This window comes from Solanum dulcamara, chromosome 4, assembly GCF_947179165.1.
Source record: "Solanum dulcamara chromosome 4, daSolDulc1.2, whole genome shotgun sequence".
Classification (NCBI taxonomy): domain Eukaryota; kingdom Viridiplantae; phylum Streptophyta; class Magnoliopsida; order Solanales; family Solanaceae; genus Solanum; species Solanum dulcamara.
In genome coordinates, this window is record NC_077240.1 from 2,574,567 (window position 1) to 2,599,953 (window position 25,387).

At 29.7% G+C, this 25,387-nt stretch overlaps 3 protein-coding genes and 1 pseudogene across 3 annotated transcripts; 2 read left to right on the forward strand and 2 right to left on the reverse strand.

Moving 5' to 3' along the window:
* Nucleotides 1-8,032: 8,032 nt before the first annotated feature.
* LOC129885460 (BURP domain protein USPL1-like) lies at nt 8,033-9,666 on the forward strand. The gene is made up of 2 exons (XM_055959741.1): nt 8,033-8,140; nt 8,246-9,666. The coding sequence occupies exons 1-2, from the start codon at nt 8,096-8,098 to the stop codon at nt 9,482-9,484; spliced, it is 1,284 nt and encodes a 427-aa protein (XP_055815716.1). The 5' UTR covers nt 8,033-8,095; the 3' UTR covers nt 9,485-9,666.
* On the reverse strand, nt 9,539-12,410 carry LOC129885461 (cysteine--tRNA ligase CPS1 homolog, chloroplastic/mitochondrial-like; annotated as a pseudogene).
* A 3,304-nt stretch (nt 12,411-15,714) lies between these two features.
* LOC129884490 (uncharacterized) lies at nt 15,715-16,551 on the reverse strand. Its single transcript, XM_055958783.1, has 2 exons — nt 16,470-16,551; nt 15,715-16,154 (listed from the first exon to the last, which is right to left on the reverse strand). The coding sequence occupies exons 1-2, from the start codon at nt 16,515-16,517 to the stop codon at nt 15,870-15,872; spliced, it is 333 nt and encodes a 110-aa protein (XP_055814758.1). The 5' UTR covers nt 16,518-16,551; the 3' UTR covers nt 15,715-15,869.
* Nucleotides 16,552-23,300: 6,749 nt separating this feature from the next.
* On the forward strand, nt 23,301-25,125 carry LOC129884491 (BURP domain protein USPL1-like). Its single transcript, XM_055958784.1, has 2 exons — nt 23,301-23,460; nt 24,178-25,125. Exons 1-2 carry the CDS (start codon nt 23,407-23,409, stop codon nt 24,916-24,918), a joined length of 795 nt encoding a protein of 264 aa, XP_055814759.1. The 5' UTR covers nt 23,301-23,406; the 3' UTR covers nt 24,919-25,125.
* Nucleotides 25,126-25,387: the final 262 nt, after the last annotated feature.

Here is a 25,387-nt window from a genome sequence, read left to right on the forward strand (position 1 = left end):
AAATATCATATTTTTTGATAAAATATATTAAGATCGTACGAAATGCGGTCATATTAAATAGTTTAATAGTTGATAAACATACTTTTAGGAAGAAGTAGGGCAAATTTGAATCATTTTTAATATGTTAAAGGCATTTTTAATCCAACAGATGGAAGGAGACTATTTTTGAATCATTTTTATACGTTAAATACATTTTTGATCCAATAGGTGAAAGGAGACCATTTCGGAGCCTTTTCTAATATATTGAGGACATTTTAAAACTTTTTTCGTTGCATATATTTCTGACTCCACAGCCAATTAACTCTTCATTTTATAATCAGAAAAATTTTCTCCAATTATTCATTCTTTACTTTTAATTTGACCGTTTTGAGATATCTACATAGAATTTATCCTATATATTGTTTACATACCTAAATAATTTGGATTTTTAAAATCTAACTAGTAATCTATCATTTAAAGGTCATAGGTACAAATTTATAATTCTACGGCCTTCATTAAATTTACTGGATTCGAAATTTTTTATTTATATATTTTTGAATACATATACATGATCGTCTGATCGCCAAAACAAAGTAGAAATGAAGCCATAACTTATCATTGGATACGTCCCTACTATTAGGCATTAACAGAGAACGGAGACACGTGTTGGATATCCGAAGGATCGAGTCACTTGATCCAACGGCCATTACTCTTTCTTAGAGTAGATATAATATTGGAGATTAAATATGAGGAAATTTCACAATGTATAATCTTAATTACGGTTCTCAGCCACAGTTTCTCTAATTACGCTCCATAGCTATAGTTTCATTTGCTATGGGTATTTTCGTATGTATATTTCGCTTGTCAATATACAAACAGGGTAAGTATATACAAATTTTATATTTATACATTTAGAATTTTTTTAGAAAAACGTTTGAATATTTTACTTGCCAATATATAAACATTGTAAGTATATATAAATTCTGTATTTATACACTTAAGATTTTTTTTCAAGAACTTATACAAATAAAGAATAGCTAAGGTAAGCATATATAAATTTTAAATTTATACAATTAGAAACCGAATTATATAAATTATGAATTTATATAATTAGAAATCGATTATAAAAATTAAATAATAAAATTAATTATAATTATAATTACATTTAATAATTAATTAAAATTATAATTTAATACATAATAAACATTAAATATTTCCTATTTTGCGTAATTTCTCTATTATATATTATGTCACTTTCTAACCAATGGACAATTTAATTACATTTGGATACATGGGCCAGAACACGTGTATCTCACCTATCTTGCAGTTGTCAGTCAGGTTTGACCCTTCTCTTCAAATATTTACTACTTAATTTGATGAATACTGATAAAAGATATTACTCCATTAGTTGTTACGAAGACACGCATACACACATTATGTTCTTATTTAGCTGATATAAATATAGTAAAAATTTTCCAATGAGAAATAATTGCCATGACGTGTTAACGTAGTGTTTTTTTATAGATGTTTTACACGTTGACTCTCTTAACTTAGAACTTTTACATTGGTTTCACTTACAAATATATACTTATGTTTTCACGATACAATTAGTAAAAGATATTGGACCGGGCTATTACACTGCCCCCCCCCCCCTTAAACGATATGGATTAAAGAGTTCATTAGTGTGTGTGTCTCTCTCTATATATATGTGATAATTCATAGGATAAATATAATATAATTACATAAACAATGTGTTGGTGAAATTATAAGATTACAAATTACAATTGGAAAATAAAATGAAGAAATTAACTTCACTTCTTGGCTGAGGCGCGGATATCTCGCTCTCTTTAAGGAAATTCAAGCCCACTGCAGTAAATCGTTTCACTGGTCCAGCAGTAGTCCTCTTGACTTGTCCCCTCCAGGATACAACAGCCTTATCACAAAAATGTAACTCAACAAACTCTGGACAAGAGTTGAGTTTAAAGCTCTACACAAAGAATACCTCCCTTCAACTAATAAGAACTCTTTTTTTTATATAAGCTTAACTCTCTCAATTTTTTCTTCTCTTATTCTTCTTTCAAAACAAAGAAGACCTCTCTATTTATAGGAGAGAAAATCATACAAAGATGAAAAAAATAATAGAATGCCATCATTATCATCATTTAGTGTACCATTATGATTTAGTGCACCATTATGATTTAGTGCACCACTTATTAGTGATAATTAGATTAAAAATACATAATAATATGATTTAGTGCACCACTTATTAGTGATAATTAGATTAAAAATACATAATGGAATGATTTAGTCTTGCACTAAATAAAGATGATAATGAAAGACATTTTTATGCACTAAAGAAAGAATAATAAAGATGACATTAAATGTTGGACAATTGCTAAAATTGCAATTTATTAAAATATTAAAATGTTCACACACTAACAATCCCCCACTCATTTTAATATTATATAAGAGAGTTTATCAGCTGAAGGAAGATTACTATACATAATGAAGGTGTGCTCTGCATTGAACCTTCACTTAGTGAAACAATAACTTTTACTCCAGAGTCGTAGTGGTCTCAGACTTGAACTATGACTGCTTAAGGGACATAAAATATTACTGCTCACACATAGTAATCAAGGTATTGTCACGAGCTTTATAAGCCAGCACATTACGGCCTTGTGCTATCCCAGTTTTATGAGTGCTTTTGAGAATAAGCCTAATTCTCATAGGAAGCGGCCTACTTCCATACTCACATAGGTGAAATCTATCAAGAGTGCTCCTGTAAATTTAACACTCCACCCATACGGGCTACAGATTTTCATTAAGAGTTATTTAAACTCAACCTCCTCAATTCACTACAGGAAACAATGCACTCACATCATAGGGAGGGAATAAAAATAGTGTATTTTTTTCACAACAAGTCATCATATGATTCGTTTTTCCCATTGAACCTGGTTATAGGATCTCTAGTCTCCAAGTTGGGTTTCCTCATATATGACTCATGGATTTATAGGCTTCAATCCCATCCCCCTCGATGTGCTCCAGACCTTTTCTCTTGTTAAGGCCTTAGTAAGAGGATCTGCAAGATTTTCACAAGATTTGATATAATCAACATTAATGGTACCACTTATCAAATATGATCTTACATTACTGTGTTTCCTCCTTATAGGTCTGGATTTACCGTTGTAATAACGATTTTGAACTCTACCAATTGCTGCAGTGCTATCACAATGAATTAAAATTGGAGGAATTGGTTTTTCAAAATAAGGTATTTGAAATAATAAATCTCTTAACCAATTCGCTTTCTCACTAGCTGAAGCTAAAGCAATTAGTTCAGCCTCCATGGTAGAGTTAGCAATTATAGTTTGTTTTTTTGATTTCCAACAAACAGCACCACCACCCAATGTAAAAATGTAACCAGTGGTAGAACATGAATCACCTGCTAGAGTGTTCCAATCTGCATCAGAAAAGTCTTCAAGTACAGCAGGATATTTTTTATAGAACAAACCACAAGTTTTTGTTCCAATTAAATATCTCATAACTCTTGTTATAGCATGCCAATGTTCATTACCTGGCTTGCTAGTAAATCTGCTAAGTACTCCTACTGCATATGCAATATCAGGCCTAGTGCAATCAGTCACATATCTCAAACTTCCAATTACGCTAGCATATTCCTTTTGATTTATCACATCAATTTCACTTTGAACAGAAAACAAGTGTACACTTGAATCAAAAGGAGTTAAAACATGCTTGCAATCAAGAAAGTTATATTTTTTAAAAATTTTCTCAACATAATGTGACTGGTCAAGGAAAATTCCATCACATGTTCTAGTAATTAGGCATTAACAGAGAACGGAGAACACGTGTTGGATATCCGAAGGATCGAGTCACTTGATCCAACGGCCATTACTCTTTCTTAGAGTAGATATAATATTGGAGATTAAATATGAGGAAATTTCACAATGTATAATCTTAATTACGATTCTTAGCCACATTTTCTCTAATTACGCTCCATAGCTATAGTTTCATTTGCTATAGGTATTTTCGTATGTATATTTCGCTTGTCAATATACAAACAGGGTAAGTATATACAAATTTTATATTTATACATTTAGAAATTTTTTAGAAAAACGTTTGAATATTTTACTTGCCAATATATAAACACTGTAAGTATATATAAATTCTGTATCTATACAATTAAGATTTTTTTTCCAGAACTTATACAAATAAAAAATAGCTAAGGTAAGCATATATAAATTTTAAATTTATACAATTAGAAACCGAATTATATAAATTATGAATTTATATAATTAGAAATCGATTATACAAATTAAATAATAAAATTAATTATAATTATAATTACATTTAATAATTAATTAAAATTATAATTTAATTCATAATAAACATTAAATATTTCCTATTTTGCGTAATTTCTCTATTATATATTATGTCACTTTCTAACCAATGGACAATTTAATTACATTTGGATACATTGGCCAGAACACGTGTATCTCACCTATCATGCAGTTGTCAGTTAGGTTTGACCCCTCTCTTCAAATATTTACTACTTAATTTGATGAATACTGATAAAAGATATTACTCCATTAGTTATTACGAAGACACGCATACACACATTATGTTTGTATTTAGCTGACATAAATATAGTAAAAATTTTCCAATGAAAAATAATTGCCATGGCGTGTTAACGTAGTGTTTTTTATAGATGTTTTACACGTTGAATCTCTCAACTTGGAACTTTTACATTGGTTTCACTTACAAATATATACTTGTGTTTTCACGATACAATTAGTAAAAGATATTGGACCGGGCTATTTCACTGCCCCCCTCCTCCCGCCCACCTACCACCACCACCACAACTCTCTACGAGTAGCTAAACAATGTCTAAAACAAAAAAAATAAATTTTTTGTTTTGTCGTTTAACCACTAAATATCCTGAGGTGATTTTAAGGATATACTTAATTAAAATCTCTTGAAACTTAGTATTTTCATTGCGATGTAATCAAAAAATTTACTAAAAGAATTTAAAATATAAAAAATATATATACGAAGAAATCAAAAGAATTCAACATATACATATATACCCAGCTATGGTTTAACCAAATTGACGTGTTACACCTTGGATTATAAGTTCTTGGAATTGCTCCATGTTGAGACCCAATTTTGACCATCCACAACGCAAATTAACAATCGAGTTTCTTTGAATTTCGAACATTTTGAAATAATTAGCATTTACAAAAAATAAAAATATTTTTCATGTTATTCTTAACTATTTTTATCTTTTTTTTAAAAAAAAATTTAGTATAATATACATATTTCTATATTACTATATCTTTGATTAATATTTATTTGGTTATTCGAAAATCACCTCAAAAGATTTCATATTTTACTAAATACAATGTTGGTTAGGTTAGTTTAATTATAGTTTGCATTTTTGAAATTTTGAGTTTTTTCTATAAAAAAAAAAAAATCCCTAATCTCCCACATCGAAAATCCTTGAGGGATTTGGGGTTTTTGAAGCCTATATAAAGGCTCATATTCTTGATAAGAAGAGGGGGAAGAAGGGGAGGTTTTAGCCACCCCAAAGTTAGAAATTTTCTTAACTTGGCTAGGATTTTGGACTCTTGTCCCAGCCTAAAAGTTGTGAAAACTTTTAGCTTTCAATCTATATTTTTCTTCAAGGAAAATAGGAGATTGAAGTCAAAATTTAGGCTAAGAATAGTGTTCTTATAATGTCGAACCCACGAAGGTTCGAGTCTAAATTTTTAATTTTTTTTTTTGTATATTGGAGTTCTATCAAGTTTTTGGATAGTGGTGAAGTTGTCTTTCGCTCATCGTCTTCAATCTCGCGGCTCGGAAAGAGGTAAAATCTTTTCTTAGATTTATTTTATTTAATTATTTCATGTTTTATATTTAGTTGATTCATAGTCTTGTTTTTTTTAGTCAGTATGTATTAAGAATAATTAGATTAATGATATAAATTCGTTATAGTTAGCATGTGTTAGGATTAATTAGCTAGCATATGTTAGGATTAATTCATGAAAGCACTTAGTTTTGTTCATTATTATTTCAAGCAGCTTTTCTTGACAATATAGATTTTCATATTTTTTAATTTTTTTTTAACATGATTTAGATAATAAAAATATGCTTAAAGTTGTTATATAATTAGAAATTTCATGGCCTAATTGATTTAATTCTTTCTTTAAAATTAAGTTAGTTAGCATGTTGTTAGTCACTTCTAGGATGCCCATCAATTTGATACCTTAACATATCATGATATATTCCTTTGTTTAGTTTAAAATGAGTAGATGCTACTGTAATTTTATTTTGGTGCATGTGATACAATTCGAGTCCATCTTTGGACTCCATCCTTGCATATCGTTGAGTTTTGAGTCTCCCATCATCTTGCTCAAATTGGTGAAAAGTTGATACATGGAAAGAAAAGTAATATTCATGATTTAAATATTGATATTGGGCTGTATACACGGAATACATGCGGAAAATAATATTGTATACACTGTATACAGTGTATGTACATACAGTCTTATATACAGTGATATATAGTAGATACAGGGAACAAACACTGTATACAGTATATACAGTCTTATATACAATGATATATAGTGATATACAGCAGATACAGGAAACGAACACTGTATACAGTATATATACAGTCTCATACACAGTGATATACAGCAGATGCAGGGAACAAATACAGTATACAGTGTATAACAGTGATATACAACGTATACAGGAAGCAAACATGTGACATACGGTGTGTATATAGTTTGATATACAGAAATAATATTGTATACACTATAAATAGTGTATATACAGTCCGATATATAGTGTATATACAGCTGCGATATACTATAGAATTATGCTTAAGGCCCAAAATGCAGAAGGCCCAACAGCTTAGTCCAGGCGTACAGAAACTAAGTGTCGGGCCATATTTTCATGTGTTATTTATTGTATTTACTTTGATTCGGGTTGTAATAATTTATTTACTTATGTTATTTATGTTTGCTTAGATGTTAATTTTAATTTGTTTTAACTTAATTAGATTCTCCTAAAGATAAACCAATTCATGTTAATATTACGCTTTAAATGATTTTCTACCTTTACTTAGTCATTTGGTAAACTTTTTACTTTTTTTTTATATACATGTATATTATTTTTAATGTTTAAGTTTGATCATTTTTTCTAAAAAATAATTTTAAAGTCTTTGTTTTCTTTCAAATTAACACATTTTTCCAAAGTTAGTCAAATAATTTTCAAATCATCGGACAACCGCATGTTAGCGGCTATTTTAAGTGTTAAAACCTTCTTAAAATAGTAATATGAACCTCGTACCCTTTTCTCTAACTTTTTAAGACTTAAATCTGTTAGGGTCTTTTAAATTAAGTTTTCTTAATTTCTTTAAAAAATTAAGTGGTGACTCCTCTTTTACTAAAATTGATTTTTTTCTTATAAAGATGAAATTAATTTTACACTTTGTCCAACATAACACTCCATACACGTTTTACCGTGTTTACTCTCTATTCATTGCTGTTCTATGGGTAAGATTTCACATTTATCAACATCTACACATATTATTAGGCTTAGATAATTATCAAAATCTTGGATAAAATGTTAGCTTTTGAATTTTATGAAAATTTCAAATATATTCTGTCCTTTCGGGGTAACCCCTCAAGCATATATTGAGGCAAATATGTCCCTCTCTCATGTGGTTCACGATATATATTATTTGAACAGGCATTGATAGATATATTATATTTGCATGATATCATCTTCAATTGGACGTTCTTGATAATTGATGATGACATTACACAGAAACTTGCTGATACACTGACCATATTAAATTGACACTTGCCACAACAGTCCATCTAAGAATAGACTAAAATATGCAACTAACTGCATTATTTCCAATCAGATCAATAAACAGGGCCATCTTGATTGTCCAAATATTTGCACTCTTAGTATTATTATTTATTTTTTTGTCTTTTTAGGTGGGGTGGGGGTGGGGGGTCATTTTACGTATCCACTAATTATTTATCTACGTCAGGAAAGTTTTCTGTAAGATTCAACAGAAAAACAAATGGATCTTAAGCTTGGTTTTTGTATTCTCTCCCTAATTCTGCTGGTAATTTTTACTCTATTTTCTTCAGTCTTAATGGTATTATTAATGGTTTGTTACTTATACAAAGTATGATTTAAATGTTAAGAGCATTCATATATATGTTGGCAGGTTGCTTATGGAACAGAAGCTAGGAAAATGGTTGAAGGGAACCTGCAGGACAAAAGATTGAACTTCCCAATTCCAGATGAAGATGTCCAAAAGACTAGTGTCTATTTCTGGATTTATGATAAACAAGGAGAAAATGGTTATCACAAAACAGCAAGTGAGAATGTACAAGTTCATCCATCATCAAATAACAAGAATCTTGAAAATAAGGATGACACTTATTTATGGATATACAATAACCAAGGTGAAGATTTTCAGCAGGGCAATCACAAAATCAAGAAAGAGAATGCCCGAGTTCATTTATCATCACATAACATTAATCATGAAAACAAGGTTGATAATTACAATTGGATATACAATAACCAAGGAGAAAATGCTCAACAAACTCGACAAGACGAGAGTGACAAACAAGGAGAAAACAAGCATCAACAACCAAAAAAAGAGAATTCACATCTTTGGATTCACGAGAAACAAGGAGAAAATAAGCATCAACAAGCAAAAACAGAGAAGGCTCATATCCATTCATCATCCCATATGGATCATATAGATCCTTCTCTAAGAGTTTTCTTCCTTATAGATGATCTAAAGTTAGGGAAAACAATAACTGTCTCCTTCCCAAGAAGGGATCTTTCTTCTTCTCCGAGTTTCTTACCTAGAGAAGAAGCTGAATCCATTCCATTTTCACAAAAGGAACTCCCAAACCTCCTCCAACATTTCTCATTCTCTCGAAACTCTCCACAGGGAAAGGCTATGGAAGACACATTGAGAGAATGTGAGGCTCCACCTATAAAGGGAGAGACAAAGTACTGTGCCACATCCGCGGAGGCAATGCTTGATTTTGTTCAAGGAATCATGGGAGAAAAAAACCAATTCAAAGCTCTGTCCACAACTCATTTCTCAAACTCTACCCCGCCACTGCAAAAGTATACTATTTTAGATGCTCCACAAGAAGTAGAAACTCCTAAGATGGTGGCATGTCATACCATGCCTTACGCTTACGCGATTTTCTACTGTCATTACACAATTAGCAAGAGCAAAGTGTTCAAGGTTTCATTAGGGGGTGAAAATGGTGATAGAGTGGAAGCAATTGCTGTTTGTCATTTGGATACCTCTGAGTGGAGTCCATCTCATGCATCTTTCCAATTGCTCGGTATATTACCAGGAACATCCCCTATCTGTCACTTTTTTCCATCAGATAATCTAGTCTGGGTTCCAAAAATCGCCACTGCACAAGTGATTTGAAGGAGCAGTCCCTCCATGTCGATAGCAGCTTTTGTTGGCTAGTGTTTTATTACTACCTGTTATTGCATGTATGCTTACTAGTAATATTTTCATGTATCTTTTCTGTACTGTGTCCGTGTACCTCTTGTTCAGCTTCCTTTCCTGTGGTGAGATCCAAATAAAACAATAAGATTTTCTGGTAATGGAACTTCCACAACATTCATTGTCATAAAATTTAGAGTTCACACAAAAAAGATTGCAACTCAAAAGTGCTGATTAGAAACATTAAAGAACCTGTTACTAAATGCAAGAAGAAAGCATTGTACTAATAGACATCACAATGTCAAGACACCACAATGAATATATAGCTTGTTTCATATTTTGATTCCAATTCAAAGTAAAATTACAGGATGTAATAGATCTATTGCTAATGATAATTGTGAACGATCAACACACAGTTAGTAGCATTCAATTGACGAAATTGTAATTATGCATTGCAATGTGTCATAAATTTAAGTTACAAGGATTTTTGGATTCAGATCCAGAAGCAATGAGCTATAAAACATAATTTACCAGATAACCTTCTATTAACAGGCAGAACAAAGCTATAACAAAGAAAGAATAATCATAGAAGAACTCAGATAAGAATTTTGACAAGCTTCAATACTTCCCTTCAATGGTTCTCGTTCTTTCAATACTCTCTACAAGCTAAAGCTAAAGCCATGAAGATAAATTGAGAGAATGTGAAGCTTCACCTATAAAGGGAGAGACAAAGCACTGTGCCACATCCTCACAGGCAATGCTTGATTTTGTGAAAGAAATCATGGGAGGAAAAAACCCAAATCAAAGCTCATGTTTCAAACTCAACTCCCCTGCAAAAAAAGTATAGTATCTTGGATGCTCCGCAAGAAGTTGTCATACCATGCCTTATGTTTATGCGATTTTCTACTGTCATTACACAATTAGCAAGAGCAAGGTATTCAAGGTTTTGTTAGTGGTGAAAATGGTGATAGAGTGGAAGCAATTGCAGTTTGTCATTTGGATACCTCTGAATGGAGTCCATTTCATGTAACTTTCTGAGTGCCCGGTATATTACCAGGAACATCCACTATCTGTTACATTATTCCATCGGATAATCTAGTGAGGGTTCCAAAAATTACCACAGCAAGTGCTTTGAAGAACAGTCTCCCCATGTTGGCAGTAGCTTTTACTTCACTAGTGCCTTATCTGTTAATAAATTTATGTATCTTTTCCTGTTTTTCCAGTGTAACTATTGTCTAGATTTCTTTACAGTAGCTGGTCTTAATAAAACAATAACTTGATTTGTTGTCATAAAGTTTAAAGAGTTTTCACAGAACACAGATCGCAAACTACATAAACATACCTCTTTCAACTGCTGCAAAACCTCAGCACGAGTTGAACCAGCAGCGAGCAAACCAAGGACATCTAGCACTGCCTTCACTTCTTTTGAGATCTCAGTTAGGGACAAAACAACAGATAACTGTTGTGGGTTTTTCAAATCAGTATTTATAAGTTTAAGGGCATCCTGAAGAGCATCTTTTAACATTGTAGGTGACGCAAATCATCAACAACACTTGTTTCCAAATCATTATGCAGCCTGTTGATGCATTCTGGGGCCTGATTTCTAACAACAGGTGCAGCCACCCCGTTTAGTACAATTCATGATGACAAGGCTTGTTCACAATCCTGTAAGGTCTGATAAATGTAGAACACAGATTCTGAAGCATTTTCTATCTGTGATACTGAGTAGTAAACTGGAGAGCGATAGTGTGTCCCCAACAAGAAGTACCTTAATGCAAGGGGATTGTACAATTCAGTAACCTCACGTATAGTGAAAAAGTTCCCTAAAGATTTCGACATCTTCTCACCATTTTTGGTCACAAAACCATTATGCATCCAGTAGCTAACATTACTCTCTGGACAAGCAGAGAGATTCTCAGCGATCTCATTCTCATGGTGTGGAAAAATCAGGTCAATTCCACCAGATCACTACCATGTACATCAAAGGAACGTGTTAGATAGTGTGCGGTCATTGCACTGCATTCAATATGCCAACCCGGTCTTCCAGGACCCCAAGGGCTTTCCCAACTTGGTTCACCAGGCTTTGCAGCCTTCCACAAGGCAAAATCAGCAGGATTTCACTTTATCGAATAAAATACAACTAGTTTTCCAGCAATGTTATCTTCTAATTTTCGTCCGACAGATAATCCACGACCATACTCCGGAAAACTATCGACAGAGAAATAAACACCTCCATCAATATGTATGCACATCCATTAGTCATAATCTTAGCAATCATATGAATATTTTATTTTTGATAAGGTACAATCATATCAATACTCTGCTCCATATGTTGGGTAACACGCGGCGGAAGGCATTGGAGATCCAAGTTTGCTTTGATTCTCAATATCTTAAGATCATCCATGTCTCTTAGAAATTCCCGGCTAAATCCACCATTCAGAGCAACAGGATCATCATCTTCTCCAATATCTTTAGCCTGACGGATTACATTATCATCAATATCAGTAAAATTGCAGATGTAAGCATCATATTGTAAGTGTTTCAGGTACCTGTAGAGAATGTCAAAGGCGCCCATGTAGGGCGCAGCTGAATGGCCTAGGCTTTCAGCCAAAGCCGTTATTTATTATGTATATAAATATGAACCTTTACGGTGTAACGCCGCACACATATATCTTTCACCTTCCCTGGTTCCTTCCATTGAAAAGCTCCGTCTGCTTCGTCATTATATTGTACAACCGGAATTCCTCCTCCGCCGCCATTCCGATCGACGGAAAAATTGTTGCTTGATCGATTTGGCGCTGTGTTAAAAAACCCTAATGCTATAGTAATTGCGTTTTGAATCCTAAACGAGTTGGGATTGTATCTTTTCTTCTTTTTTTTCGCTAATAATATCCACATGTCATTGCGAAACACCCGCCGCGCCTTTTTTTTATTTGGTTAGGTACGTATTTAATTAGGAAAATAGATTAACTAATAGTTAGGGTTTGGGATGTTGATGATTCGATTTGGATCGATTATAGATTAAAAAGAAAGTCAAATTACCTAGTTGGTTTTTAAATTTATAAAATCCAATCAAAAAAAATCGTTGATTTGATTATTGTCGGATGGGTTCGATTTTTTCGATTTGAAATAATAAGTTTGTTGAAAAAATATGCATCTCAATAGAAATAGACACCTAATACATGAACAATCCACATAAAAGCTACTTTGGATTCATATAATCAATACAAGTGTTGTTATTACACAAACAAAGTGATTTAGTTAATCAATATTAAAGTTATTATATATACCAAAAATCAAAAGATCAAATCTTTATAGTCAAAAAATAACCCCAAACTCAGCAATTGAGGAACTATCCGAGAGAGGAGTTACATAAAAATTATATACAAAAATTTAAGTGTTGGGCTTGAGAAAATTGTAAAGTTAAAGCCTTGAGTTAATGAAAATTTAACAAAATAATTATATTTTATTTATGAATAATATAAAAATAACTATAAAATATATATATATATATATATATATATATATATATCATTTCTAGGTTCAGTTTGGTTATTTTTTGATTTTTGTTAGTAAACCCCAAATCAAATCAAATAATATCGGTTTTCAAAATTTAAACCAAATCAAACCAAATATCCACTTTTTAATCAGTTTAGTTCAAATTGCGGTTCAGTTTAATTTTAAACCATAACTATGAACCACCCTACTAATAGTACGTATTCAATCTACAAGATTAATCTTATTAATGATATTTTTAATTTTGAATTTTAGTTATTTAATACTAAGCGTAAAAAGAAAAAATATAATAAAATTCTTTTAATTTCATAAATTGAATAAGTAAATTAAAATAACTATGTTTAGTATGAAGACCAATATAATATGAAACGAAGGGAGCAGGTTACTCATTTGGAAAATTTCAAGATTCAAATATTTAAATTTTGACGTGAATCAAATTGAACATAGAAACTTTAATTTTTTGATATATTAAAAAACTACATTAAAAAATACTAATATAAATTTTAATACATCAAAGGACATTTAAAGAAATTTTGATAAATTTTTTTTGACTAACCACATAAATTGAGATAGTAATATATTTTCCATATTGTAAATTGGTAACAATTTTAAAAAATATCACTAAATGCCCTTGACATTTTGTGTTTGAGAAATAATACCGCTTCACTTTTTGAATGGGATAATAAACCCCCTTAATCTTAAATCAACGGCTAGAAATGAGTTGGATCATTGCACGAATTTTTCAGATGTAAAAAATGGTATTTTATAATTTAAATTCATACATCTTTTTTATTATTATTTTTAAAAACAGTCATAAGGCTAAGGATTTTATTTTTTTAGTTTAGAAGTCGAATTTTTAAAATATCTTGATCTATGTAGTTATCTATATAATTATTTAAATGATCAAAAATGTCCTTCAACTAGGAGAAAGAGGGCAAATTTGCCCTTATTTAAACTTTAATTCCAAATATGTTCTTATCATTATTGAATCGATTCAAATTTACTCCTTAATTATGAAAAATAGAATAAATTTACCTTCAATTTGATTTTGATCCTAAATATATTCTTATTATTAGTAGATTAACTCATATTTACCCATCAAAATGAACATGGGTAATTTTTAGAGATAAAAATTTTGATCGATAGAAATAATAATTAGCCTGCTATAACATGTTAACAAAAATACTAAACCTACACCACGATATTCCTTTTTTTCTGCATTTTTGCGAAAAAAGAAGAAGAAGGTAACCCCAATTCGTTGAGTTATGTTTTACATTCAAATGAATAATCAGTTACATTTTAGAAAAGTACTAATCTTGAATGATTTAATTTTATCTGTTTAATTTCTAAACACATATTAAAAGTAAGTTTTTTTAATGAACGAGAATTGAAAATGCAACTAGTACAATAGGAAGTGTGATTCTAAAACTAAAGTCAATCTGGTGTTCCTAAAGTTTGTTTATTAATTTATGAATTTATTCTATTATTTTGCAATTTGGTTTGGTGTCATTAAGTTGGATTGATTCTTTTTTTATATTTTAAATTTAAAGATAGCCGGCTTAAAGCCATTAGGAAGTCAACAATATATTTTAATCAAATTGATATCTGGAACTATGTGTACCCATCGTTCCAGATTCAACTTATTTTTTAAAATTGTTTTTTGGGATTGTTTCGACATAGATTGTTATAATTTTTTTGGATTTTGAAAATCTTCGAAGAGTTGTTTTCATAATTTTTGTTCTAAATTAATCACTCACAAAATTTTAAAAAAATAATTTCAATTTGTATTTATATTTAAACATAACATAATTTTTATTTTTATTTTTACAAAAGCCATAATTGGTGGAGTTGGGATTCAACGAGGAGTCCCGACATACGCAGAGGAGGACATAAATCTTAGCTTCCGAAGCAAGATGAAGAATGACGTTGATCATTCTTATATACAAAAGTTGTATGAGAGTCCATACACAGTGCAAGACATTCGCATACAAAGGAGAAGATCGGATTAAACTGAAGTTCAAAGACAACTTGAATTCTCATATGTAATTTTTAACTTGAAAATAAATCTACTACTTTTCTTCAAATTTCACATTAGTTATGTCCAGATTTTACATTATTTAATAATCTCTGTAATGACAGTGAAAAAAATTACAATAATTTCTAGATATTGTCATTTGATAGATGGTTAAAGTTATGCATGTATTAATAATATTAATATTCGTTACGAGTGAATCTATATATTATTTTATGCAGAGATTAGTTATGCATGAATTAGTTATTTAAGTATTACTAGTTATTCCACCTTCTATTTAACTAAATTCCCTCATAAGTCATAACTTATACGTATATTAATTATGCTAGTTTCTAAATTGCAAATCAATCACCGAATTAATTTATACATAAATACTTAATTCCTAACCATCTACCAAACATTATCCATAGCTTATATAACATTTAATACACACATAACTCATCTCCAAATTAGCTACTATTAAAAAAATTAAATTTAGCGATGAACTGATTTTATAGCTAAACAGCAAAATCCATTGTTAATCCTACTTGGCGATAATTTTTTGTTAACTACGAAGCGACGGACCAACGACGGCGTTTTTACCTAAATGCAACGAGTCGCTCTAATGTGTTGTTATTTATAAATGAAGAAAAGCGAGTTGTAGTGTTTTTTAATAGTACAAACTGATAATTTTTTATTTACTTAGGTATAATTACAAATAGCAACTAAACAACAGCTAATTAATCAACAAGAAGCTTAATACTGTAATTAACTAAGTAATTAAGAAACATAACATTCAAAAAAAAAAAAGACGTATATAATTAAGCTTAATTAATTTCATGGATCTACAGTTTTTCTCCTTTGATCTTCTTCTTCTTCTTTTGTTTCTGAAAAATGATCATCCTTAGGAGTAGGCCTGGATCTTTTTGGATATATATCAACATCATTATGATAAATAATAATATTAGCCTTCAAATCAAAATCTCTAAGATATTTGTTCCTTTCTACTGGAAAATCTTGATATTGATCATTAAGAAGGTCCTTGAGTGCTTTAGGCATAGGATCTCCATTCATTTTGCTCTTCCAATATTCTTCTGGACCATCACTAATTACATACCCCAACTGAAAAAAAATTAAATTAAATAAAGGAGGACACAAAATTAAGTAAAATTAAATTCGTAAATTATCACTCCATCAGTCTCAATTTATGTGGTACAGTTCAAATTTTGAGAGTCAAACAATTTAATTTTAATCATGAATTCAGACATAAAATCTTAATTTTTTTTGACATATATAGAATTTATATATTTAAAAACTACGTAAAATGTATTTATTTAAATCTCGAAATCGTGCGAAGGGAATGTAAAATGCACTTATTTAAATCTAGAAATCGTGCGAAGGGAATATTAGAGAAGAGGAAGTAGAAGGAATAATTACCAAAGTAAGAGATAGGAGGAGGAAGAAGAAAATAGAGAGAGATCTCATATTGTTGAAGCACTCTTTGAGTTTGTAAAATTTGTAAACTTTCTAATGTCTGACTTCCTATTTATAGACTCTGCACAATGACCAAATAAAATATGTTTTTAACACATTTGAAAGCAGGAAAAGAAAAATGGAAAATTAAAAGAATATGATGGATAGTTCTTCTGATCTCTTAAGTTATCAGTTTCTCTTTAAAATTAAGAAATAAATAAAAAGGGATGAGAATACATCAATTCTTGTTTACATTTTATAAATGTATCAATAAATATATTAAATGTCTATAAACATTAAAGAAATTTTTAAAAAATTATCGCAAATCTATAAAAACTTGTGTTATCGAACATGATTTTCGAAGGAAGGAAAATAACAAAGGAAATTAAAAGAATATGATGGATAGTTCTTCCGATCTCCTAAGCTGTCGATTACTCTTTAAAATTTAAAATAAGAAATAAATTAAAGTGATGAGAATACATTATTTTTTTAATTACATTTTATATATGTACTAAATAAATATACTAAATATCTATAGATATTTGATTGTAATTAAATTTAATTATAATTATATTTTAACTTGAGATAGTAACTAAAATATTGATATTTCTACCATCAAAATATAAACATAAACGAAAATAATCAAAGAAAAGTAGTGTTTCAAGGCCATAGAAAACTGTGTTTTCTTAAAGAATTTAACCCCTTCACAGTTGTTTAAGGTTTTGATTAGTTTCTTCTAAGATAGAATGGAACAATGTTTGGCAATACTGACAATTGAAATTGCAAAACTGTCGAAGTGTAATCACCACAAAAAATGAAATTAAAATTATAAATAAAACCTGTGAATTTAAAAATTGTCAAAATCTAATAACCACCAAAATATACAAATAAAAATAAAAATTGCCAAAGTTTATTTGTTGTTGTAATGTTTTGCTACTATCTATTATTTTTATTACTATTTAATTACGTTTCTTTATAGGATGTTTTTGTCTTTGAGTCGAAGCTCTATCAGTACTAATTTCTCTATCTTTGATATAAAGGTAAAATCTCTGTACAATCTACCCTATCCAAATCTCGAGACTATACCGAATATGCAGTTGTTATTGTTGTAAATTTGCCAAAGTGTATTCACCACAAAAGACGAAATAATCTTTTTAAAAAGAGAAAAGCCAAAATCAATCACCATTTGTGTCATTATAAACAAAGAAGACAATAAATTACTACAAACAAAGTAGTTAACTATATACAACATTATTTTAGCTATAGAAAATGAGTGTTTTTTTTTTTAAAAAAAAAAAAGCTACAGAAATGAGTGAATATGCAGTAGTATTAATAACATTTACAAGTCCCTGCTTCCCAAATCGTAAGTAAATGTTAATTTTTCGCGCAAACGTGCAAATTCTAATACTATTTACAAGAATATGATGAATAGTATGCATTATAATTGAATTTAATTATTATTATTATTATCATCATCATTATCATCATCTTAAAATTGTTATAAAAAATTATAAACTTCAAATAATTGATCGACCTACAAAATCGACCTTTTATAAAATCTTAGGAGGACGACAAAATAATATTGAGTTTTACATTGGAGACATAACTTCTCTATTCTTGGATGATTAATTGACACATCTTAGTGACTGAAATTATTATATGTATTCCTAGGCTTTAATATTCCAGAAGAAGATAATGTTGAAGTTTGATCTCGTAAACAAGAAGTTGTCTGACAAAGGGAATGACATCGTGAGTAAAGTTACGGGGTCATTTCGTTGAGTTTCCACGACATGATTTTCATAAGCGCCCTAATATATTGTATTCGTCCACTTGTATAGCGTTGAAATTAAAGATGAATTCAGAATATAAATTCTATCAGTTCATTCTTGAAAGTTTCTGTATTGAATCACTTATTTTTTAACACATATTCAAACATGCTATTTATTATAGTTTTTGTGAATTTTCATATATAAATTTATCCTCCACGTTAAAAATTCTAGGTTTCATATGAATTCAATTCTTGCATGCGTAATCTGTCACTGTTTGGTGTATGCCCAGTTTAATGGGAGAATTGTCCTCTACATACAATTTTTGGTCTAGCAGTTTCAATCTTATTAACTATGATAACGATTGCACTTATAAACTCATATTTTATTTTAGTATGATGATAGGCTATGCTATATTCCGATTCTTAACTTTGAAATTACTAAAATCAAAGACACCTATCGAAGATAAATTCAAGTTAAGATTCAAGAGTTTCGCCTTTTAAATGCCAATTACGTTGGGCAACAGGATTAATTAGGACTCCGCTTCTAGTCTTGACTAGTCTCACCGCATAAACTACAAGTATTTTTTGTCATGATCATAACAAACAAAACATGATTGTATTGTACCAACTAAAAAATGTTAGTCAACGTTTGGGACCCAAAAAGAAAGGTCTAGGCCAATCAACATGATAAAAAGTAGCCATATATACTGTCATGCAATTAAATTATTTAGGCCAGGAGTTAAAATGACAGCACATAGATGCACAAAAATATAGAAGACCAAGATCTACAAACAAAAACCAATTTGCACTGTAAACCACTAACTTTTTCTCACTTTTTTTAATGTCAAATTTTGTTATATTATTCTGACCATTTCAATTTTTTTTAGTTTAAATAACCTTTTTTTAAAAAAATTTTAGTATCAATTTTTACAATTTAAAATTAAAAAATATTTAAATATATTTAATATATTTTTAGCTTAAAATTATAAGCGTTAAAAGTATAAATTTTTGTTTTTTTTTAATTTCAAATTAAATTAAAATTAGACAAATATATCGGAATGACGCGAATAACATCTCCTAAACATTATACAAAAAGGAAGGACAGGAATCAAAATCAATAGATTCGAGTTGACTTTTAGGAAGCATATGATTTGGTAAGGTTAGGCACCATTCCATACTTGTTGTGCCCAATACCTTTAATTTGGACTTGTTTTGAGTAACACTAGCTCAAAAAAAACACTTTTTTTTCCAAGGGGATTGAACCTAATCATGTTTACATTTTTTAAAGCAGAAATTAAAATCATAATCTTTTCTATCATTTGTCATTATTCATTACTAACAAATAAGAAATGTGACAGGCTCAAACAGCAACAATGTTCTACTAATATTTAATTATCATTCACCTAAAATGACTTCTCACATATGATAGTTTTAAAGGACTTGGACCCTCTAGCTAGCCCACCATTTTAATAGTGTCAATCACTCCAATAAAGGATGAAATAAAAGACAGGTCGATGAATATTGCTTTTTAATTCTCCGTTTCTATTCGAAGTTATTTTTATTTTTTGACAAATATATCCACTTTGGATTACTTTAGACAAACAAGATTGAAGTTGCAAAAAATTATATTCCTAACTTTAGACTTAGGAAAAACTACATAATTAGACATATATACTTCCCTATCATATATACTATATACTTTTAAAATATTACGTATCTTACCATTATTTAAGAGTTTTCTATCATATATTGAGGAAGATATACTTAGGTACATGTAGTTTTGCTATCAGATACACTAAAATAGGAAGAGAGACGAGCAAGATAGGAAGGGAGGCGAGCGAGATTTTTATATATATCGAATAAATGCGAATCATACTAGATACTGTATTTGTATGTATCTGGTGTGATTTGCATGTATTCGGGATACCAGATTTATAGGAGAGTGACGAGCGAGATGGGAGAGGCGAGAGAGGTAAGCGAGATTTGTTATGTATCCCAGATACATACTAATCTTCTTGAATACAATGCATCTAGAATAAATTACAACTAATTTTGATCACATGTATCTCCGAGATATATGTAACTGGACGTATCTATGTGTATCTGGATGCATCCAAATCTAATAAGATACACAAAATTACAAACTAGAATGTATTTAAGTTAACAACTCCTAAACTAGTGAATTTATATAAATTTCCCTATAAATTATAATAGCTTGTCCTTATCTTAATTTCTTAGTGGAGAAGGTAAGGTTGTTGTCATAGAATGAAGTCAACTATATACAGATTTACATCAGCGCATAATAGATAAAGAATAGCAAAACATATCCTCAATTAGATTCTTGCATATAGTTTGACTTAAAGATTGTACAAGTTTTCAACTGTGGATATGGCATAACAAAAGTCATCGTAGCACATAAAAAGTGAGATAAAGAGAAACACCATACCACCAAAAAATGTGGTACAGTTGTATAGTGGAATATGGGACACAAGGGTTACTTTAATTTTCTTGTGCACGTCCAAAAAGTCTTATAGTATATCCACTAATAATGACCTATATATTGGAGTATACTATAGATTATTTGAAATTGCTCTGTATCGTATGCCTGTTTTGTTACTAGAGTTCAAATCAAAAGTCCAAATGAATGTACTTTCAACATTTCATGGTTAGTAATAGTACTTGCATCATTTAGACTAATAAATAGTGTTGTTGTTGCTGTTGCTGTTGCTGACGCAGAACGCAATTCATTTCCATTTCAATAACTGTCACGGAATTTTCAAAGCTCACCTCAAAATATAACATCACGGATTAATAGCTACTTCTTCCCTCTCAATTTAAGTCACATTTTGTTTGTATTATTCCTAAAAAAAGTATCACTTTACTGTAATTAAAATGAATTTTATTTTAATATTCTCCTTTTACCCTTAAATAATATAATTTATAGCAATTTTTAAAAGTCTTATTTTATTTTTTAAATTTTATGTCAATTCAAATAGTGTCACATCAATTACGATAGAAATGATAGAAAAGTAACATTGAGAAACAAATTAAGGATCAAGAGGTAATTGGTTTAAAATAAACATGTAGTACTAGAATTCTATGACGTGGTGGTGAATGGTGATGGCTTGGAGAAAGGTCAAGAAAACTTGAAGATATAATAAGATAAGATAATTTTATCCTAATTTAATCTTCTCTCCTATTACTAAAAAAGGTGTTTGAAATTCTGTTTTTTGGCTCATTATTATAGATAAAAAATAGTGAACGAGAAAAATTTCATAAATAGCTAACTGATCAAATATAATAGACCTTTTTTAGTTATAGTTTGGCTAACTGTGTTTCATAATTCTAATTTTCAATTGCTATGTCAATTTTTATTTGTGTATTTCGTTGCATTTAAAATAATTTATATAAATTGGACTTTTAAGTTGAAGGAAGGTGTTCTTATTTGTAGAGTTTTAAACTCAATTTTTGTCCAGAGTTTGTTGAATTACATTTTGTGATAAGGTTGTTGTATCCTGGAGGGGACAAGTCAAGAGGACTACTGCTGGATCGGTGAAAAAATTTGCTGCAGTGGGCTTGAATCTCTTTAAAAAGAGCGAGATATCCGCGCCTCAGCTAAGAAGGGAATTTATTTTCTTCATTTTAATTTTTTAATTATAATTTATAATTTTATAATATCAACAACATTGAGTTAATAGAAGTACGTGCAACCAAACAGAAAAATTATAAGTTAATAGTTTTAAATGAGCCTAATTAGTTAAGGGTTTATGATGGTCAACTTAGACAACTCTTATTTTATTCATAATTCATATTTAATCATGTAGTTGGAAATACAAAAAAAGTAAGAAGATTAAAATAAAGTGAATAATTGCTGTAGATGTTTCAAGAAGTCCAATGATTCAGGCACAAGGAAGACAATATTTTTGAATTACAAGATTTTCTGAATTTCAGCAGTAATTTAATACCAACTAGGCATAATTCAAATGGTTAATGTCTGTATTTTCTACAAGTTTTCTTCAATTTTCAATTATTTATTTCTCCTACCAACTGGTGTATTACCGGTGTTATTAAAACTATTCACATAAATAAATCTACAAAAAAAAAACTGCCCCTTAGTTATTTTATGAACTCCCAAAATACTTCTATCACTTTTAACTTCCTGAGAATCAAACTAAAGGGTTTTTTTCGTGTAGTTTTTGAGTATTTAAATTTTGATTCTAAAATCTAATTCAATATTTAACTTCAAAAATTGATTAAATTGACGCTCAAAAAATGAAATTATGAAAAATATTTTAAGAGGGAGGGAGTAGTAAACTGAGCCAGATACACATCTGCTGTGTTTATTTTTTTTAATTTCAACATCATGATTGATTGCAATGGCTACCACTGAACTGTTTAGTTGACCAAGTGTTTGGACATTTTAAAAAGGTTTTCAGAAATAGTATTATTTCTTCATAGCGCTGACTTGTTTGATAATATGTGATTTGATAAATTAATCATAGATTAACAATTAAATTATTGTTTTAAGCTTAGTTTTGTTGTCAAGTTGGCATGTTCCTCCCATTGGCTTATATTTCCAAGATAGTACCACATGCTTTTCGTGAAAAAGAAAGAAAAAAACATTTCAAGTGTTTGTTTTTTTTAAATAAAAAAATTACTTTTATACATTGTTCTTATAAAAAATTTTTTACACTACTAATATATTTTAGCTAGTTAGAGTAATGTCTAATTTTGTTGAGAATACAAATAAATAATAAAAGCGTATTTTTTTTAATAACTTAAGCTTTTAAATGAGATGATCATTTCGAAATCGAATCTCACCGTAATTTCTACGTGCTTGGCTCATAAAAAAAAATTATAGATGAGATGGTCACAACACTTCAATAAATAGAGGTAGAATTAAGATTTTTATACATTTTATCCTCTCCAGATTACGCAATTAATGTGTAAAACTTAAATTATTTTTTAAATAAATCCAAAAGTAAAAGGGATTCGAAAACAAAGTTATATAAAGAGGATGAGCAAATTATGACTATGACAGAAGAAAAAGAACTCTTACTGGTACATGAAGTTCACTTTCTATCTATTTTAGAAACAAATCAATCAGAGTAGACGCAGAAAACTGATCAAACCATGGAGTTTAGACCAACTCTTTCCATCTTTCTTCATGCCCTTCTTTTGTGTCAGGTACAAAATTTAAATTTAATGAGTTCAACTTTTATAGTTTCATTACTATCTTATTTGTTGAAACTTATTAGTGATATTTCACATATACACATAAGTTTTTTATAACATACTGAAATTCAAGTGAAACTAAAGTGTATTCGCCTTTGCATATGATTGATCTTGTATTTCACATATGCACTTAAGTTTTTTATAATATACTGAATTCAATTGAATCTGTTGAAACTATAGTATATGATCGATCTTGTATTTCATATGAAATAACGATCTATTGGTTCAGTTATTAAATTCTGCTCAAGAAATAGTTGTCCATACATTGATAAGCAAGTCCGGCTCACATATCAATGTCCTAAAGCCAAATTCAAACGGATGCTTTAAATTTTAATTTTTTAAATAAAATTTATTATAATCGGTTCATTTAATCTTTCTTGAGACATATAGTATCATAGATTTGTCAAATTTCTAATAATTGTTTCTCCCTTATATGAAAAGTTTATAATTTTTTATAAATAATACTCAATATTTTTTAAAAAGTATATCTTATAACCTATTATTGCTTAAAAAATGAGGCCCTCAAATAAGAGGCCTAAGGCTAATGCTTTTTTTAGGCTTGTCGAGCTGCCCCTGTTGATAAGCGATGTAAACACTGTAATAGTAGAGAATTCCTTTTTTTTTTTGGCTTTACACTAAGATTAAATTTATTTATTTTTTCTTTTGCAGTTTCTGAGTGAAAGCAGAGCCAGAGACATTGCAAAAACTTCTCCAAGAGAAACTCTAAATCCACAACTCAATATTTTCTTTACTCCAAAAGATTTAAAAGTTGGAAAAATTATGCCTCTTTTTTTTGCCCTAAAAGACCCTTCAACTTCTCCTCATTTACTTCCTAGAGAAGAAGCAAATTTAATCCCATTTTCTTCATCAAATCTTCCTTTTCTTCTTAAATTTTTCTCATTTTCTAAAGATTCAAATCAAGCAAAAGCTATGGAAGACACATTTTTCCACTGTGAAATCTCAGCAATGAATGGAGAATCCAAATTCTGTGCTACTTCTTTAGAATCTATGCTTGATTGGGTTCGAGAAATTTTAGGATTTAATAGCAAACTCGATATTTACACAACAGAATTCTTGAAAAAATCCCCTGTTTCCTTACAAAATTACACAATTTTGCAAAAACCAAAGGAGATTTTAGTGCCTAAATTAGTTGCTTGTCATACTTTGCCTTACCCTTATGCTGTTTTCTATTGCCATATGCAAAAAGGGGAAAATAAATTATTCAAGATTTCACTTTTGGGTGAAAATGGAGATAGAATTGAAGCTGCTGCAATTTGTCATATGGATACAAAAGAATGGAATCATGATCATGTTGCTTTTAAAGTGTTGAAAGTTCTTCCTGGAAGTTCCCCTGTTTGTCATTTTTTTCCAGTAGATAATCTTGTTTGGGTTCCATCATTATCTATGTAAATTTCTACTATGTACTAGCCAGTATTTTGTTAACTTGCTCCGACTTTTAAAAAATCTTATTTGGTGCATGTTGGATCTTTTAAAAATTATGTATTTTTAGAAGATTTAATATGTGTGCCGCAATATTTGTAAAAAGATCAAGCAACATAGTAAGTGTTTTGTGGTACTCTTGTTTAAATTCAGTGATAGCCCCATATATATTTGCATGACCTAAGATTTAAAATTTATAGGTTTTTACCGTAATTCTAAATTGATTTACAAACTATATGTACCTAAAGCTTTGGAGCCGCCCGGTTAATATCAAGTATTGGAAAAGTATTTTGAAATGCTAAATTAGTTTTAGAAGTATTATGTGTTTAGATTGAAGTATTAGAAGGGGATAATAAGCATTGAAATGTTTGTAAATATTATTTCTGTGGAAATGACTAAAATGCTCTTTAAATTATGTCAAAATAATAATAATAATAAT